The following is an 18786-nucleotide window of genomic DNA, read 5'->3' as shown; positions in this document are numbered from 1 at the left end:
AACCCTCCATTGTTTGTAACACCCTCTTTCAAGTCTGAAAATTGTTTCTCTCTTTTCCAGGTATTTCCCATTTAGCAGCCTTCCCCTCCTCATTCCATGAAAACATACAATGGAGCGTAAGCCAACAAAGAAGGTACCTGAAAGGCAGTGGGAAAACCTGACAGTATGCTGTGTGTGTACCTGCTCACCTGGAATCCTGTTTACACGTTTGAAATTCTTTGTGCAATTCCCCCCTACACAAATAAATCCTTCAGTACTAGTCTTGTCTAAAGCTAAATCTATGCTTGCAGCTCAGAACTTAACAGCAATCCCAAAAAACCCAAGCCAGGGTATTAACACAATGGAATAAAAACAGTCGGGTAAGGAAATATTCCAATTTCACACTTCCAATGAACAATGAAAAAAAAATTTTTTTTAACTATGAAAAATACCTTAGGGTCCTTTTAAATAAGACTACTCCCCAGAAACTTACAAGTCCCATGTATGGTACGTAAAGCCACAAAATATTTTACTAACCTATTCTAAATAAGCTCAAGCAGGTTGGGAAAGGGAAGGATGGAGGACAGATCACAGATAGATTCCTCACAAACTGTTACAGTCCAAACTGTTCACATCTGGACTCTTCGGACCAAATCCAATTTGGGTCCCAAGTAAAGGTCAGTTTAGGAATTTCAGTCTAGTCCCTAATATACATATGTCCAAAACACAACTGACCAAGCACTCAGAAATGGAAGAGGAACAGAAGGATGCTACAGGTGAGACTGAGGCAGGGGAGCATGTCCTGCACTGGCACCAGACCCTCATTTTCAGAAATGCCAAATTTACTCAAAAACAGAAAACGGGGTGGGGTGAATAAAGTAGTTTGTAACTAGCTGCCTGTATGTTCTGCAGCAAAAGAAACCTAACATATATATTATGAACTGTTTGGTCAATGTGGAACTGTATATTGTATTTAATGTTCTGTAATCATCTGTTCATTAAACAGGGTTGTGTATTTTTTTTTAAATGGGTCATTTAGGGTACTACAGAACACGTCCATACACCTGATATTCATACTTCAGCTTCACAACAACTTAAAGACAAAGTGACAACACTAAAGATCTACAATCACTAGAGTAGAGAAGGAATCACCTTTGAAGGGACAAGCTCTTCTTAATGGTGTGGATGAGCTAGAATCATTAGAGATTAAGATGATATTCTTCTGCAGGAAATAGTTCTCAGCAGATGTTCACAAGGGATCTAGATAAGAATTGCCTTCATACTAATTCTGAATAGTAGTCATATTTGCATGGTACACTCCCTATCCAAGAATCTCAAAGCTTTTCACAAATATTAATTTAGCCTCAACTTTCTTGTGAGACAAACAAGAATTACCCATGCTTTCACAGGGGAAGAAATGAACGCATAGAGAGAATGTGTGACTTGCCAAAGATCATGCTACAACTCAGTGGCAGAAGTGAGAACACAACAAGTAATTCCTGATTCCCACTCCTTTGTTTACGAATTAGACAGAGCAATCTCCTTCACATGCTGTAGACACATTTGTTATCCAGTAGGATAATAAACTCATCACAAAATATTTTTCAATGCTTTTATATGTAACTGCAGAAGGCCACTACTGTAACATATATAACAAGGGTCGGCAACCTTTCAGAAGTGGTGTGCCAAGTTTTCATTTATTCACTCTAATTTAAGGTTTCACGTACCAATAATACATTTTAATGTTTTTAGAAGGTCTCTTTCTGTAAGTCTATAATATATAACTGAACTATTGTTGTATATAAAGTAAATAAAGTTTTTAAAATGTTTAAGAATCTTCATTTAAAATTAAATTAAAATGCAGATCTCCCCGGACTGGTGGCCAAGACCTGGGCAGTGTGAGTGCCACTGAAAATCAGCTCAAGTGCCGCCTTCAGCACATGTGCCATAGGTGTACACGTGCCCTGATGTACACTGACTGTATTTCCTGCTTTAATAAAAAATTAGCTACGGATGGCTTTGTATGGCTTTTATGCTAGATTCCATTTCAATACTCAACCGTTAGCAAATTTTTCAAAGTGCATTAAATCTTCAGATATGCTACCAACTCACTAGCATTGTAAGAGTACTCCAAGGCTGGGACATGAGAACATTTCTTCTACTGAGCATAAGAACTGAAATTCCTTTAGAATCGCTGCAAACCCCACGCCTTATGCTTTATGCCAGCCAATCATCTTTAAATTCTATCACTAAGATACAAGTAAAAAAGAAACTGCCTTAACTGTCCAAGCTGCATCTGTTACAATTGTTAGAAGAAATGTGTTGGCTGTACTAAGAAGAGAGAGACACCTACAGTTCTTAATATGTCATTACATTGGCTTTAGCAAGCAGGACAGAGAGGTGAGGAAAAACGCTTTCTCGTAACAGAACACAGTCCAATTTTTCCCCTTGTTGAAAGGAAGCAGAAAAGTATGTAGCAAAATGTGGCATGTGGTACGAACCCATCACAAATATCTTACCTCCCATTCGCTTGCAAGCTTGATTGGTATCTCAATGCCCATTTTCTCCAGCTGCTCCTCCTTATATTTTTCATATTGTCTGTATCCTGCATATCCCCCACCTGTGGCCACCAGAAAGTGAAAGGGGCGCAGTCGAAATGTTCGCACTACCGGTGCAGCGTGAAGCTTTCTCCTGTCTAACAAGAAGAGGCAGATCTTTAGGAAACAGGACAGCTACAGAGTAAAGACGAAGTTATAAGGGAGGAAGGTCATATCAGATACCGAGAATGTTATAGACGCATGCAGTCATGTCCCACTGACACACAAGATGCATACAAGGTCCTGTTATTGAGGATGCACATACATAAAGATGGGTCACTGCTGACAGCAGCCACTTCCTGAAAGCATGACTTGTGATTTAAAAGTATCACTGATCCCCAACCTCCGTATCAGAAGACACTCTGGAAATCATGAAAATCTTGTTTTCTCAGATTGTTTGTCTGGGGCCTGATGAAAACAGCACCCATTATTGATGCATGAGGAAAGGAGCTGACAATATTTCCAGTACAAACTTTAAACAGATAAATCACGAGAAGTTAGCTGAAGGCTGACACTGGCATGATACTGACCAAAACCAAAAGATCATATCCAGAATTCCTCCCGGGATTTTAAATATCCACTGGAGTGGTAAACGTCACCTGATCCCATTTCCAGCAAACAGATGGGAAGTACACTTGAATTCTAGCAGAAATGTAAAGATGAAGGCTCTTTCTACACCAGAAGCTTAACTGTTCTAACTACAAAAATATTTAAATATGGTTACTGCTTACACAATTTCCCTCTCCAAAGCAGACAGGGATGGTATCAAACTGTATTATACCCCTCCCACTAGGAAGTGGGGATCTAGAATACCATTTGGTTAGCACAGTTCTCAGCGATACAATCCTGTCAACACTGCTCAGGGAAGCTGCACTGGCACCTTGTAGCTAGCATCAAACACATTTAAGTAAGGCTGTAATTTCATAGACTTTAGAACAAAAGGGACCCTAGTCTGACCTCCAAGGGCAGCCTCCCCATTGGTGAATTGAACCCCAATCTCCCTTGTGACAGACAGGAATACTCGCCACTAATAAGGAACATAGTTGTTCAACGTGCTGCTCCCAGTGTGTGCAGGATGGAAGCGTTTAACAAACTGCAATGGCTATGGAGGATTTTTGTTTTTTCTGTTTTTTAAATGTGCTCTTATGTTACTCCACATTTAAATGCTCTTTCCCATCTTTCTCCCTCTATTTCTCCCTCCATTTGATATATGCATTACTGTAATTACTCCGGAGGGCAATTTGTGCCAAAAATTTAAAAATTCTGCACACAATATTTTAGAAGTCTGCAAATTTTATTTGTCAAATAAATGTGGAGACTCCAGCATGACACTGAGGAGCACAGGCCACTAGCTGCACAAAGGAGGGAGATCACTGTGCAGCACCTCCCGCTCCTTCCCCTCGGACACGGACTCAGCAGTGAGGATGCACCCAACCCTGATATAGCACAAGGACTGGGCCTGCCCCAGAAACACCCCAGGGCCCTGCTCCTCCGTGCTAGGTGCACCAGGTGTGGGCAGGCAGGCTCAGGAAGGTAGGTTCACAGTGTGGCAGGGCTTAGTGTGGGGGAATCCAAGTGTGGGTTAACAGGGCTCTGTGTGGGGCAATCTAGGTGCACGTGGCTCAGTGGGGGACCTGAGGGCGGGGGGATTGGATGCACAGGGACTTCTTGGGGGATTCTGGGTGCAATGGTAATGGAATTGTGCAGTGGGGTCCAGGTGAAGGTGGTTGGGGCTCAGCGGGGGGGGGAGGGGTCTGGGTGTATCTGGGGATAGAGCTTGGCAGAGGAGTCTGGATAAGGGGGCTCAGTGGGGGGATTCCAGATGCTAGGAGAGTGGGGCTCAGTGGGGTGGGGATCTAGGTGGTTGGTCGGGGTAGTCCAGGTGCAAGGGAGTGGGGCTTGTCATGAGGGGTTCTGGGTGCAGGGGTGGGGGGTGAGGCTTGCAGGATGGGTTGGGTATGACGGGGTCTGGATGCATAGGGGTTGGGTGGATGGGGGAGCAGCTCCCTGTACAGTGATCCCCCCACCTCTGCAGCTGAGGGGAGACAGGTGCAGGGGGGGTGAGTTTGCAGAGCTACATCTGGGGGAGAAATATGGAGGTGGGTCGGACATGGCCCCAAATGCCGTGCAGAGGAAGTCCCGTCTTTTCCAGCCCAGCCAGGACTAACAACTGAGCCTGGCCGAGGGTAGGAGCCACCAGCTGGGTCTTCCTCAGTCCCGCCCCTTTCCCACTGCAATTTACCTCTCTGCTGGCTGCCCCGGGCACCTGAAACATACTGCTGGGGAGGGTCATATGACCACTCTTGTGGCTTCCCTTTGCTTCCCAGTCAGAAAGTCATTTTTTCTGTGGAAAAGCAAAGAAATCTGCGGGGAACAGGAATTCTGTGCATGCACAGTGGCACAGAATTCCCCCAGGAGTAATTACTCCTCCTGCTGTCCCCCTGCAACACAGTTCGCCTATGCTTCATTTGCTTTTCTGATTCCCTATCTCCATCTTTGGCTTTGTATTCATTTCCTCTACTCTACCTTTCCTGCAATTTGTTTGCTCTTCACATCATCTGTTTTTCATAGATTCCATTTATATAACCCCCTGGGTTTCTTTTATGGTCTACCACTATCTTTTTTCTACATTTGCCTTCCCATCTTCAAATAGTCTGTACCTTTATTCTCCCTTGTCAGCTGGGCACATGGTCTGATATATACTTGTGTAATGGGACCTGGGACTAAAGGAGCCTGCCTTGAGGAAATCAGCACCATTAGTCGTCAAGATCAATTACTACAAAGTAAGAAAGCATAGCCTCATACATGAGGATCAATCACCAATCTAGGCTGGATCATCGAGACTCATATTAACAAGGTACATTGCCCAATCTTGGGCAAGGAACAAACAGCTCCACATCACAGTATTTTAGATTTATTTTCTATCTTTATATATGGCATCCCTCAAAGAGGTGCTACCTCACCATGGTTAAATATTAGAAGTTTTACAGTGAATAATCAGTTGCCGGAGACAAAAACAAGGCATTATATAGAATTACAGTATAATATAACTTTGTGGTTCTCACCACAGAGGTCCCAGCTACCATAGCTTTCATGGCTAGATGGTAAGGGGGATCCTGAAACCCTATGGTTAGATGCAGGCAGGGGAGGAGGGGTGTCCTCGAAACTTTTTTTGGTTGTAGCATTGGGTCATGGTACGGAAAACATTGAGAACCACTAATGTTGCTAATAATAATTGTTACTTGGCAAGCTCCTCTTGCACAAGAAACAAGCCTTACACATTGCAATGTTTCCATTTTCTGGCAAGGCGGATACTTCTATGCTGCATTGTTACAGAGCAACAATGAGAGAGCAATAATAGCGAATGCTAATACCAGTACATTACAATAGCAGCACAAAACAAATGAGGGAAAGTGACTGCAAAAAGTGTTCTCCTCTCAAAATCTTTATAACAAAAATGTTGAAAAATCCAGGCCTAATAGGCTAATTGGGTATTTTAAAATGCGTTGACAATTCTGATATTCATACTACAGCCAATCTGATACCACATCATTAATGTACCACATCAAAGAGGCAGCACTAATGAATAAGAATCACTTGGTTTTGGAAAGAACTACCAAAGGAAAAATCTGTCTGGGTGTAGACTCAGTGGGGAGTTAGGAAGCACTGCCCAAGGAACAAGGTCCCAGAATCAATTTTCCAAAGAACTGGGTATCATCTCATAGCATTCCTCTGAAGAGTGGATGAACCAGAATCAAACACGAAGGGCCTGCTCCTGATCCCATTGAAGTCAACAAGTAGCACAGAGCCCTGAGGTTAGGAATCCCTTACAAACTAGCATATTATTTAAGAAACAAGATATTGAATTGTGAGGCATCTAAAAAGGACCAAATCCCTTTCTAGTAATGCCGGCAACACAACGGTAAGATGGTTTATCAAAATCTGTGAAGTTTTAACCATGAGCAAAAAACAACTAGCCTAGTATGCATCATTTTCAGTGTCTGGATGCTCTACTAACCTTCAGTGCTATACTAAAAAAAGGAAACTTGATAAAAGGACGCATCTATCAAGTTTTTGCCTCACTGAAGTCTTGTTTACTTTATTTAATTTCATTTTTATGCACATAAACTTAAAAAAGTGTACTCTGATCAATGTACCTTAAAATCTGTCTTTACATATAATTAAGGCTGTGACTTTGTCACGAATGTCACGAAATCTGTGACTTCCAAAGACCTCCATGATTTCAGCCTGCTGAGGCTGGAAGCTGCAGGGCCCTGCCGCTGCCTGCGGTGGCTGGGAGCTATGGCTCCCAAGCTCCCAGCTACTGCTGGCATGGGGTACTCCATTGCTCCAGGCTCTGGGAAAAAATAAACAATGTGGCAAAAAGGTTCTGAAGCTCCAGGAAAAAGTTTACATCAAGAGGAGGATATTAAGTAAAGGATGGGGAAAATTTAGAATTGTTAGATGTTTGAGGGGAAGTCTCATTTATTTCTCTTTGAATTTATAAAAATATCTATAGACACCCATCCTATGCTCAGGGCACCTGCCTTAATAAATAAATATGAACAACGTCCAATAGACAAAAAGATATCAATCAAAGCCCTCTATCGCACAGCTGCCCACCTCCCCTAAAACCAAAGGGGCAGGGGAGAGAAAAAAGAGGCTTTGCAGTGTGCCCAGAAGTTAACAAATCTAGGCTCCGGTGAAATGAAAGGGTAGCAAGTTCCAAAATCAAGGCATCTCTCAGAGAACAGCTCCCTCCTATTTATATCCAGGAGACTCCAGATCAAGAGTCTCTACTGATTTCAGCTGTGATTGTATGGCATGAGGAGGCAGTTCTCTCAGGTAACCAGATCCCAAACCATTTAGAGCTTCATGGATAAAAATTTAGTACCTTGAATTCAACTTGCTCAAGAGTGACTGGAAGTTTTATCTTCTCCACACTCCCCAGCACAAGTGCCACAGTCTTTCTAATTCAGGAAATGTGGGATCTAACCTTTGATCTTTGGAATGGCAGTGTAACATGCTGTGCCTAAGTCAAGTTATTTTTTCTGGATGAACCTCCATCTCCTCGTAAAGAACAAAATAGGTTTTCAAACTCCAATGTGACAAGATTGCAGAAATTAGTTTACTATTTTGCAACAGTGCCATGTTCACTGCAGCTGATACTGCCCAGTGACTTCAATTGAACATCCCATTCCCTAAGGATATTAAGAGTGACGAGAGTTCAGCAGTAAGCTGAGTAAGGAGCTAAGGAAAGCTTGTGTCTAGGCAGATTTAAACAAGAGGAAACAGCATCTGAATAAGTTTAGGTCTTCGGATTAATGTTAGAACTCTGTACAGACAAGATCAAACTCACAGGTTGTTTCAGACCCCTTCTAACCTCTTAATCGGGGCAGCAAACAAGGAGAAGTGGAATTTTCCTTTCTGGACATAGGGCAGGACATAGACCCTGCTGCAACACTTCCCCCTCCTCCTCCCACCACCACCCACCCAGAACAAAAGTGAACTGTACAGAGGCAATAGTCGATTGGTGGTGCTCGAATTCCACCAAACACTGGGACTTTATTGAACAAGAAAATTGTAGCTGTGTAAATATTAATAGGTTACTATGGATTAATTTAAAAGAATCACCCATTCAGAAATGTACACACATCCTTTAGCAAAGGCTATCCTACGGGTTTGGGACAGAACTAGAGATAAAATAAATTCTTTTCCCTTGGCAGTGACACCCACTGCAAATAATCCATATTTTACTCAACCCATGAACCAGAGAAATTTTAAAAACTGGGAGAGACATCAAATACATACATGGTTGACCAGCTGTTCACCAAAGAATTTTTTAAACTTATTTAGAAATCAAAATTAACTTTAACTGGTCCACTCTCCCATGGTACCAGTACCTCAAATTAGGTATTATGTTTCTCATCTAGAAAATTTGTTTTATATAGAAAGCTAATTTTAATAGAAGCAATGGCTTTTGGATGATTAGGAAGTCTCCTCAAAAATCTAATTTATATCAATCTTTGGCAGATAGCTTTCCTAATGAAAAAAGTCCATATATGACATGCTGGGAAAAGGATCTAGATAGACAAACTATCCTAGAGGAAAGGGGTTTGAACTGGAAAAGAGGACCTGCAATCTCAGTCTGTAGCACACTAAAACAAAATTTCTTTAAGATACTGTTTCAGAGGTATTTGAGGTACCAGTTGGTTAAAAATATATGTATAGACTAAAACGAGGATAAATGTTGGAGAAAATTGTGGTAGAAAGATTTTATGTATATATGGTGGACAAGTCCCATTGTTAGAGGGCAATGGGAATGTAATATTGGATTACAATATATATTATAATATTATTATACAATATTATATTATAAGTTGTTGGATATTTATTACCAAATGATCCTGGGGCTTCCTTGTGGACCTGATCACACTCATAAGAATTAATCTTCCATCTGCTGGTAACTGCTAGACTACTGATAACCTCTCATTGGAAAAAAACAAAAAGCGTCCAAAACTAGAGGAATGGTTCAAAAAATGGGTAGTTATGGGGAAATTAACGCAGCAATTACATACTCAACACAGTAGACAGAAGACAATGGACATTTAGATATCTGGTTGCTATTATTCAATCCTTGGACAAACAAACAAACAAAAGTACTTTTTCACATAACACACACTCTGCCTGTGGAATTCATTGCAGGGGATGCTGTGAAGGCCAAAACTATAACTAGGTTAAAAAAAGAATGAGATAAATTCACAGAGGATGGGTCCATCAATGGCTATTAGCCAAGATGGTCAGGGACACAACCTCAGGTTGTCCCTAAGCCTCTGACTGCCAGATGCTGGACTGGACAACAAGGGATGGATCACTTAATAATTGCCCTGTTCTGTTCATTCCCCTCTGAAGCATTTGGCACTGGTCTCTGTCAGAAGATAGGACAATGGGCCTAGATCAGTGTTTGTCACTATTTTTGAAGTGTGGGGCCACTTTGGCAAAAAAATTCATGTGAGAGCCACATCAGGGTGGGGCTGAGGGCGTTTGGAATGTGAGAGGTGGGCCCAGTGTAGGCAGAGAGTGAGGTATGGGGGTGAGGGCTCTGGCTGGGGGCTCTGGGGGGGGCTGAGGATGAGGAGTTTGGGGTGCAGGCAGGTTGAGAACAAACCCCCGCCCTTTCCCTGCTAGCAGCAGCTAGCTCTGGAGAAGGAGCCTCTCTCCTCACTTGCCAGCAGGCAGCACAGGAGCTCTAGGACCAGAGGAGAGGCCCACAGCGCACTTCAAGGCCCAACTTGCTCCCCTCCCCAGTCACTGCTGCGCAGCTATTTATAGCCTGCGTGTGGCCGCGCAGCTTAGAGGAACTTAGGGAGCCGCACTTCGGGTCGATGGGAGCTGCCACTGGCTCGCAGGCCTTGTAATGAACACTGTGCTAGATGGACTATTGCTCTAATCCAGTATGCCATTCTATGTATATTTGCCTGCAGAAAAAAACAGCACACCTGTCCAATATTTTTAAAATATTAATGTTTGATACTTGCCTGGTTTGACTAAATAGGAGTAGAGTCAGTAGTCTCACTGAATTAATAAAATCACTAGAAACAACACATCTTGGATGGTGCTAAGAGGTTCACTCTGTAATATGGTGACACCTTATTAATGAGAGATTTGATTATTATATTACTGCATAATGTTTCTTTAAACACAATAAAAAAGCTCACAATTGTAATGATCATTTAGTTTCTGATATTTATATGGCAAGGATTTATCAAACTTCCTAAATAAACAGTTATATGAAAACGAACTGTAATATTGCCCTCAATGTGAGAGGGCCATCCCAGATGGGCAGCATAACTATGAGGGTAAACATTTTGTACATGCTACTGCTTTTTAAGCCTTGCTCCAGCTACATGGAAAATTATGCTCGATTTTAACTCTAAGCTGGAAAGGCGACAGTCCCTCCCTTAGCCCTGCCCTGATTCCCAAGTTCAGGGTCGTTAAGGCTACAAATAACTTGGAGTTCTAATCAACCTTAAGTTGTATTTAATCCTTCCACTTGTTACATGGCTGAAATTTGACTTCAAGGTCACAATTTATGTCCTGTTTTGAGGGAAGTATTTTAAAAAAACAAAACAATAAACAAAAGTCAAAGAGGTTTCAGCCTGCTAATCTATCTGCTAAGCTCTGTTGCTTTTCTTATTATTATTCAGGATATGTTAAGCCTGATGTCCCCATAGTAAATCATTCACTTCACAGCGTAAAACTCAAAACTATCATCTCAGAAGATTTCATATTAGTTAAAATGGTCTGGTTTATCGTCAGATTTATTATCTATGATTATGCTATTACACAGAGCTCAGTATGCATCCATACAAATGCCTTCACCTTCACAATTTCTGTCCAGCAAGACCTGCAAGATAGACAGACCTGGCTTGGTTCTTGGGCCACAGCCTTTTTGCCACAGGTACTCACAAGTAATTAGCTATCAAAGGAGGTCAGAACAAATAACGAAACCAGTCTATAGAAAGATGAGACTTACTCATTAATGACCCAACCTCATTCCAAGTCTCTTACAAAATGCTGACTCAATTACTTTGACTGGTTCTAAAACAGGTATCAAAAGAATAGCAGTTTTGAGCTTCAGTATTTGCGGAAATAGGACATTGCCAATACCAGCTCTTTAAAAATTCCCTAGAGTACACTTAATGGCCCAGTGTTAGTAATTTAAAAGGAAATGTGTTCTAGAGCAAAGGCTTAGGAGCTAGGAAGGTACTGTGTAATAAGAATGATTCGGACACTAGCTTGTTGTTTGATTTGCATATCTTAATTTCCTTGTGCTTCAATCAACCCAACTAGAAAAAGAGGTAAATCTGGAACACCTGGTTTCTACGACTTGGTGCTTAGCGCTCCATCCTGCTATGCAGATGTATGTTTGAGACCCAGCCTCCCACTCACCAAGATGAAAAAAACTGCAGTGAGCCACACAGCTCCTAGGAAAGAGAGGGAGGGCCTTGCCTTAACAAACAGTATCATCTCTGGAAGATTAAAAATAACATCCGTGAGTTCCAGAGGAAGCGCAATTGATACTTGAGATGATTCTGAAATTGCCTGTGATAAGTTATGAATATTATGTGTTGTCCTGATCATTGTGATGTCTAGTGTATGGCTGTAAGTTAATAACAGTATTGTTAGGGAGAGTGCAGATCCTGAGATGCGCTTCCCAGCAAACATTTAAGAGACAATGCAAGAGCTGTTCACTTCGATGCTCTACTTGACACCTTCCAGAGCTCACCAACCTGGTTTTGGAGCAGCCGGTCAAAAGCTTGTGAGCAGACACAACAAAGAAGTTTGTCTGATTTAAAGAGGCAACCCCTCAAAGGACAGAGGAAGAGCTAACGTGAACTCAGTTTCCAGAGGTTCAGAGTCTGGGATAAAATAAGCCTGCCTAGGAATCTAGCTAATATGGACAGGGATGCAGATCTTTTGTTGTTTTAAAATCCTCTCTCTCATGTGATGCTTTGTCCTGTTAACATTAAAACAATACTTTGGTTTAAGAAGTCTGGTTAGTCACTATTCACCCCTGGTACAAGCTCCCAACGAAAAGAATTGCAGGTACTGAACCCTGTCAGAGCTGCTTGGGTAAGCATGGCTGATGCACAATATTGTACCCTAGAACCAGGTTTAAGATTGGGAGAATCACAAGATTCCACTCAGAGAGAGGTAAGGGCGAGCGAACCAAGACCTAAGTTGCCTGCACTCACAGGCCAGAGAGGGGTAAGAAGTGCAGCAAGCTCTGTAACCACGACTATCATCCTCAGACTGAAAGGACAGCAGCTATGATGCAAAGCTTCGAGGATCATAAGGACTAAAGAGTGTGAAAAACAACTCAAAAGAAAAACTGTGCGCTGCAGTCAAGATTTCCAGGTAACTAAAATACCCTCAACTCCACCCCAACAAAAGTATTTCTAATTTCTGGGGAAACATCCCCCTGCATGGTTGAAAGTGAGATCAATTCTGCTTTTCCTGCTTTAACAGAGGTTTAGCAGCGTTCTGGAGAAACCTCTCTTGAGTAGCTATTGAATAGTGCTGTTGTAGCTGTGTTGGTCCCAGGATATTAGAATTGCTGTCATTTAAATCTACTCCTTCCACAAGTAATGGCAGATCAGGGGCAAGAGAAAGGAAGTTGTTTGCCATGATTGGGGAAGCTTACAATAGAGGTCCAGACTATTTGTCTGAAACACTCTTGCTGCTTAAGTTAAAAATTCTCCTTCCCGAGTATTAGCCAATATGAGCTCAATCACAGTTTTATCTATCTTCTGCATGGACGGTTTCTACAGCGAGAAGTGGAGATTTGCCAGTTTTATGTGATGAAATAGGTTGGAAACAGGCATTGATTCCAAGAGCAATATACACACAATATTTCAAGTATGTATATACCAATTACATCCCTATTTAAAGTAACAGGGAAAAAGAGATTCTATTATTACCAATTCGCCTTCATTTAACATTTCTTCCTTTCGCATACTAATGTAATACTTTGTGTTGCTACAGTCCCTTCTAAGAATTAAGTCTTATCAAAAGTCCTATGAGATGGGTAAATATTCTCATTTTACAGGTAGGAAAACAGAGGCACATAGAAGAGCTGAGTGATTTTTGCAAGGTTACACAATAAGTTCATGTACACTCAGAAACTGATTGCAGTCTCTTAATTTGGTCTTTTGCTTTAATCACTAGGCCATAATACCCTCAACAAGACTTACCTATTTATAATCACCTATTACTTCAGCTTTGAACTGCTGTATTTGGAGAGAGCACTAGCAACCCTGCAACTGAAAATATATAGGAGAAAAAGATCCCTCACATACCTGTGAAAAAGGTTCTGAAAGGTGGCTGTTTCCAGATGACCAGAGTCTTCCTCAGAGAGAGGTTCTTGTGCCAAGAGAAACGACAGTCATTCAGCACACTATATACAACACAAAAGAGACAGGACATATTTTACCACGTAAGTGTATATAATTAAACAAATACATCTAGATAAGCTGAATATTCAGAAGCAGACCCACAAATAAGAAATGATCTCAAAGATTATAATGAAATTCCTACTGAACCCATTACCTCCTAGCCTACTCTAACAGTTTTTTCCACCATCTCTAGGAGATTGTTTCAACTTCTCACACAAGATTTGGTTATTTAAATATTTTAATCCAATTTATCTTGATTTTTTTCTTTCAAAATATCAATTCATGTTCAAGTTAAATTAATGCTCTTACAGAGATTCGCCCTTGAGGGAGGTATTGTGTGTGGATCTCTGATATATCCTTCCCAGTACAATTTATTAATGGCTTCGCCCCATATATATTTTGTTCTATTTACCACCATGTTTGTGACGTGAATACAATTGCTTCATACCATGTTCTTATTTGCAATGCTGTTTGGGGCAAGATTTATTCCAGGTTAAGATTTTAGAATATTCTATTACAGTTAGTTCACTTCTTTTAATTCAGTTGTCATCTTCTGTTTACATACTGCCTGGGGCTCAGATTTTCTACAACACTGTTTGCAAAGTTCTGTCCTCTCTCTTCTTTTTTAAACAGCAAATTAGTGCTGGTAAGAGGAGCTGGATGAGTGCCCGGAGCCCAATTCTTCCCCTATCAGATACCAATAACTCCTTCTGAAGTTAATAAGAGTTTATTTGTATCATGCCAGAGAGAGAACACAGGCTCTGGAGACTTGCCAACATGCATCAACTTTGATCTGGAGGGAATGTTTACATGGAGAAAAGGAGTTCAGTCACCATGTTCAATTCAAATGGGCCTCTTGCCAACTCTGTTGGTAAATTCTGTAGTGTGATCATTTGGCCCCAGAAACATTTAATCTCAAATAGGTCAGTAAACAGTTGTCACATGGGAATTTCTTCAGTGACAACTCATTTGATGCAGACTCAAACACAAAGGTTAGAGGGTCCATGTCTATTATTGGTCTTGTGAAACATCTTGTCCCTTTATTTTAGAATCACTCCATGGACTATGGAGAGCTTAAATTCTCTCTCTCTTTCCTTGAAACCTGTTACTTTGTGCATTCTTGAACCATGATGTCAAGTGGTTCTGCAGCTCTGAACACACACAGTGAAGCTCTTAACAAGCCAGCACAGTGAGGAGCTTCTCTCAAGAATTACACATTTAAAATTTACAGTTTAAGCTTTTCCACAACTATGCATCTGAAGAGGAGATATCTGAAAGGGGGAACAGGAGAAATATGCCTGTTCAAAGTCTGTGAATAAACTGTTCTTGAAGCTTGGTCACACCATATGCTACCACTGGATGGGACTACAGGCCCAGTTATTGGAAATGAGATTCAAGTGTCTAGTGCTAATGAGCTTATCCTCCTGAGAAGGACGAGCTCGTGCAGAAGCTAGTACAACCTGCTCATCCCGTGAATGTGGGTACCATGAGTGATATTCTCAGTAGCTCTCTCTCTAAAATCTCTGTGTTTTTTAGTTTGACACCACACTGACTCAAAAGTGTCTTACTACACTACAAGGCATTGCACCAACTAGAGTCTTTTGATTACATAAGTTGTCATTTTCTTATGTGCATGTCACAGTCTGATCAATGGAGGGCTCATAACTGTTTGACTTTAGGACAGAGTCCTACACATCTACAGGACTTTACACTTAGGACCACATCTCCTTATTAAAATTCTCCAAAGGGCACCCAAGAAAAAGGCTCTCTCTTGTCCCACATTGATTGTGCATAAACTGAGGCCATGTCTATACAACAGGTGCTATAGCAGCACAAGCGATGATGCTGTAGTGCCACAGACCACGTCTACACTACAACGGCATAGCTATTGTGTTGAAGCTGTGCCTGATAGTTGATAGTGTAGACTCCTACATCAATGGAAGGTGGTTTCCCATCAGTGCAAGTCAATCCACTTCTCCAAAATGTGCTCCCTAGGTTGACACAACCATTCTTCTATCCATCTAGCCACGTCTACTCTGGGGCTTAGGTCAACCTCAGGCAGCCGCTCAGGGTGCAAAATTTCACACACCCTGAGCAACACAGATAGGTCAATCAACATTTAAAGTGTAATTTGGCCATAGTGTAGCCACTTTGTTGGAAAATATTTTCCTTGTAAGTTTAGGTTTACTATGACTTAGTTGTCACTAAGTATTCCTTTATTAGTCCCAAAGGCCACTTGGCGTTGGTTAATCCAAAGTACAGATATAAGCAAGTATACAGCTATATTCTCTAATCCTCAACAATATAGTTATAAATAATGGCCAAAACACTTACAACAGATTCAGGCCTAGGAGACACCTTCTTACCATCCTGTGACTCAGGGGGGATAAGGGAAAAGCTCTGACAACAGCCCCTAAAAACCTTGCTTTTTATACACTAAGTGACCCTGTTAGCAACTACAAACTCAAACATGTAATGTATGACTATTTATCCTCATTCCCACTGTAACAAAACATACAGGGGAGGCGGGGGGCATTTAGAATCACATAGCAACCGTGTGCCCCAGTCAAAAGAACTGTGGACTGGGACTCAGAAATCCTGGGCTTCTATCCCTGGCTCTGCTATAGCCTGCTGGATTACCTTAGCCAAGTCACTTTACTCTGTCTCTGTCTCATTTCCCCATCTGTAAAATGGGGATAACATCATTCCCTCCTCAAAGTTCTTTGAAATATGCTGATGAAATTACGAGTTAAGAGCTTGTTATCATCACCATTACCTGGCCATAGCAGCATCTCAACAGCAAATCTACATGGTAACAGCTTTAATGACCACTAACTCCTACTAACAACATTTTCCTTTTAAAAAAAAAACACACGCACACACACTAGGAAATTCACTGACAAAAAGCTTCATTACTCAGAGTTACGGTTGCCCTTTGGTATCCCATACCTTTCCAGAACACAGAATTCAGCAAAACTCAACCTTCTGAAAACCAGGAAATGAAGAGTTAAGGTTTTATATTCACACAGCTGCAACTCTGTCATCTTTGAGTAATGCTCCAATACAGCCATAGCACATACTTGCATTCAGCTCCTGTTCAGATAGTGCAAAAGCACCTATAGCTGTTCCACACTCAAACTAGCCTACTCCACAAGAAGCATACCACGTGCCTTACGCACATGCTATCCAACACTGTACTTTTCATTGCCCACCATAAACCACAGTCATCTCCCATCTAACTGCTAACACCCCATGGCAAGAACATTCCTGTGCCTGCCAATCAACAAGCTACTCAAGGGGAGCGCAGTGCTGAATCTCTCAAGGTGCATGGGCACCTCTTTCCCTGGATCACACACACACCCTTGAGGGTACAGCCCCTCAAGTGGCCTCATTTAATAAATCAGATCTCTGCCAAGCTGCTCCACATAATCCTTCCCATTCATACACGGAATGCAGCTGAGTCCATGTAAGTGCTACTGCTAGCTCCGGGAAGCAGAGTTGGGGTTGTGCTAACTCTGAAGTGCCCTGATTTCACAAGTTTGGTTTTGCTGACTCTGTCTTCTGGTCCGGAAAGGCACAATGGGGCCAACTTAACTGTAGGTTAAGGGAGGTTTTTTTGTCAGTAAATCAGTCTTGTCACTTTGCCCTCAGTAACTAGAACCTATGTACCTGACTATCCTAGATAACTGAAGTGTAACCAATGAACACAAATGTTCAGACTCTCACTCCCAATGTTCTGAGCTGAGAGGGGTTGTCTGTAGGAAGGAGATGAAGGAGCGAGGCAGAGTTCAGATCCCCTCTGCCCTCACTGACCCTAGCTGAGGGATGTAGGAGAGCAGTGCCAACCCCCAGCTCCTCTGCCCTCATTGACCCTGATGTGGGGTGGGGGTGGCAAGTCCCAGCCCCTCTGCCCTCACTGACCCTAGCTAAGGGATGTGGGGGAGTGATGCCAAGCCCCAGCCCCTCTGCCCTCACTGACCCAAGCTGAAGAATGCAGGGAAGTGTGCCAAGCCCCAGCCCCTACCCTCACTGACCCTAGCTGAGGGATGTGGGGGGGGCGGGGGGTTGCCCAGCCCCTCTGCTCTCACTGACCCTAGCTGAGGGACGTATGTATGTGTGTGTGTGGGGGGGGGGGGGGGTGCCCAGCCCCTCACTGACCCTAGCTGAAGGACCTGTGTGTGTGTGTGTGGGGGGGTGCCCTGTGTGTGTGGGGGGGTGTGCCAGCCCCAGCCCTCACTGACCCTAGCTAAGGGACCTGTGGGGGGGGGTGCCCAGCCCCAGCCCTCACTAACCCTAGCTGAGACACGTGTGTGTGTGGTGGAGGGTGCCCAGCCCCTGTGCCCTCAGCAGCTTTGGAGGCGGGCGGGTTCACAAGCCCATCTCCACTCTCCCCACCGTGGGGTGTCCAGACAGCAAGTGTGAAAATCAGGACGGGAGTAGGGGGTTAATAGGAGCCCCTATAAAGGAAAAAAGCTCCCATACCGGGCCTGTCCCTACAAAATCGGGACATCTGGTGCCCCCCACCCCACCGCGACACGTGCTGGGGTCTCCCAGGTGACAGCGAGGCAAGGACCCGCCTCCGGCCGCCAGAGGAACCGCTGGGACGGTTCCGCGCCCGCAGTGCCTGCCTGCCCTGCCCTGCCCTGCCGAGGGAGGCGGATGCCCACCAGCCGCCCGCCTCGCGGGCCCTCCCCCTACCTGCTCCTCCGCAGCGCAGCCCCGCACAGCCGCTCCACGGCCGTCGCCATCTTGCAGCGAAGTGCCGCACGCCCCGCTGTCGGCGGGTGCTGGAGGCAGGCAGGGGGCCGGGGCCCGGGTTCGCACCACCCCTGGCGGCGGCCTGTGGGAGCGCAGCCGCAACCGAGGCAGGCCCCGGGGTGGGGGGCTGTCCCTACCTAGGAGGGGCAGCACTGTCCTTGCATGAGGGCACAGGAACATTCTGCCTTTCCCTGACCTCGCTCATCTATGCCCTACAGTCGCAGGCCATTTTGCAAACTCGTATTAGGGCTCAGAACCACCCTGCACCCTTCCTCCGGGAGCTGGGTAAGTATTAACCCCATTGTACAAAAAATGGGGCAGAAAGGGGCTGTAATTGTCATGATGTAGCAAGTGAGTGGTGGAGGTGGGACGAGAACTCACCAGTCCATCTGCCATATCACCTTAGCCTAAGCTCTAAAGGATGTTTGCCCCTGTGAAATGAAATGTTATTCTACATTTGTGATTAATATTCTTTCTTTTGCCAAGCTTAAACA

The 18786-nt window shown here is 43.3% G+C and overlaps 2 protein-coding genes across 5 annotated transcripts in view; one reads left to right on the top strand and one right to left on the bottom strand.

Annotated features, from left to right (window-relative positions):
* SFI1 (SFI1 centrin binding protein) overlaps positions 1–1696 on the top strand; it is a 78697-nt gene extending 77001 nt beyond the window's left edge. Inside the window, exon 36 of the transcript XR_004003018.1 lies at positions 61–1696. The gene's annotated coding sequence lies outside the window, so the exon portion shown is untranslated. The remainder of the gene's footprint in view (positions 1–60) is intronic.
* Positions 1–18288, bottom strand: part of PISD (phosphatidylserine decarboxylase) — a 40471-nt gene extending 22183 nt beyond the window's left edge. For 2 of the 4 annotated variants that reach the window (XM_030583318.1, XM_030583323.1), the window contains exon 1: positions 2499–2587. Coding sequence is in view for 2 of the 4 variants with exons in the window: in XM_030583321.1 (XP_030439181.1) it covers positions 2499–2674; positions 13439–13536; positions 18233–18282 (324 nt within the window). In the remaining 2 variants the exon portion in view is untranslated. Of the gene's footprint in view, positions 1–2498; positions 2675–13438; positions 13537–18232 lie in introns of those variants that run through there. The other 2 variants (XM_030583321.1, XM_030583322.1) reach the window with 2 other exon arrangements.
* Between the last annotated feature and the right edge of the window lie 498 nt (positions 18289–18786).

This window comes from Gopherus evgoodei, chromosome 13, assembly GCF_007399415.2.
Source record: "Gopherus evgoodei ecotype Sinaloan lineage chromosome 13, rGopEvg1_v1.p, whole genome shotgun sequence".
Taxonomy (NCBI): domain Eukaryota; kingdom Metazoa; phylum Chordata; order Testudines; family Testudinidae; genus Gopherus; species Gopherus evgoodei.
Note: the sequence above shows the minus strand (reverse complement) of the source record. Positions and strands in the feature narration are given on the sequence as shown.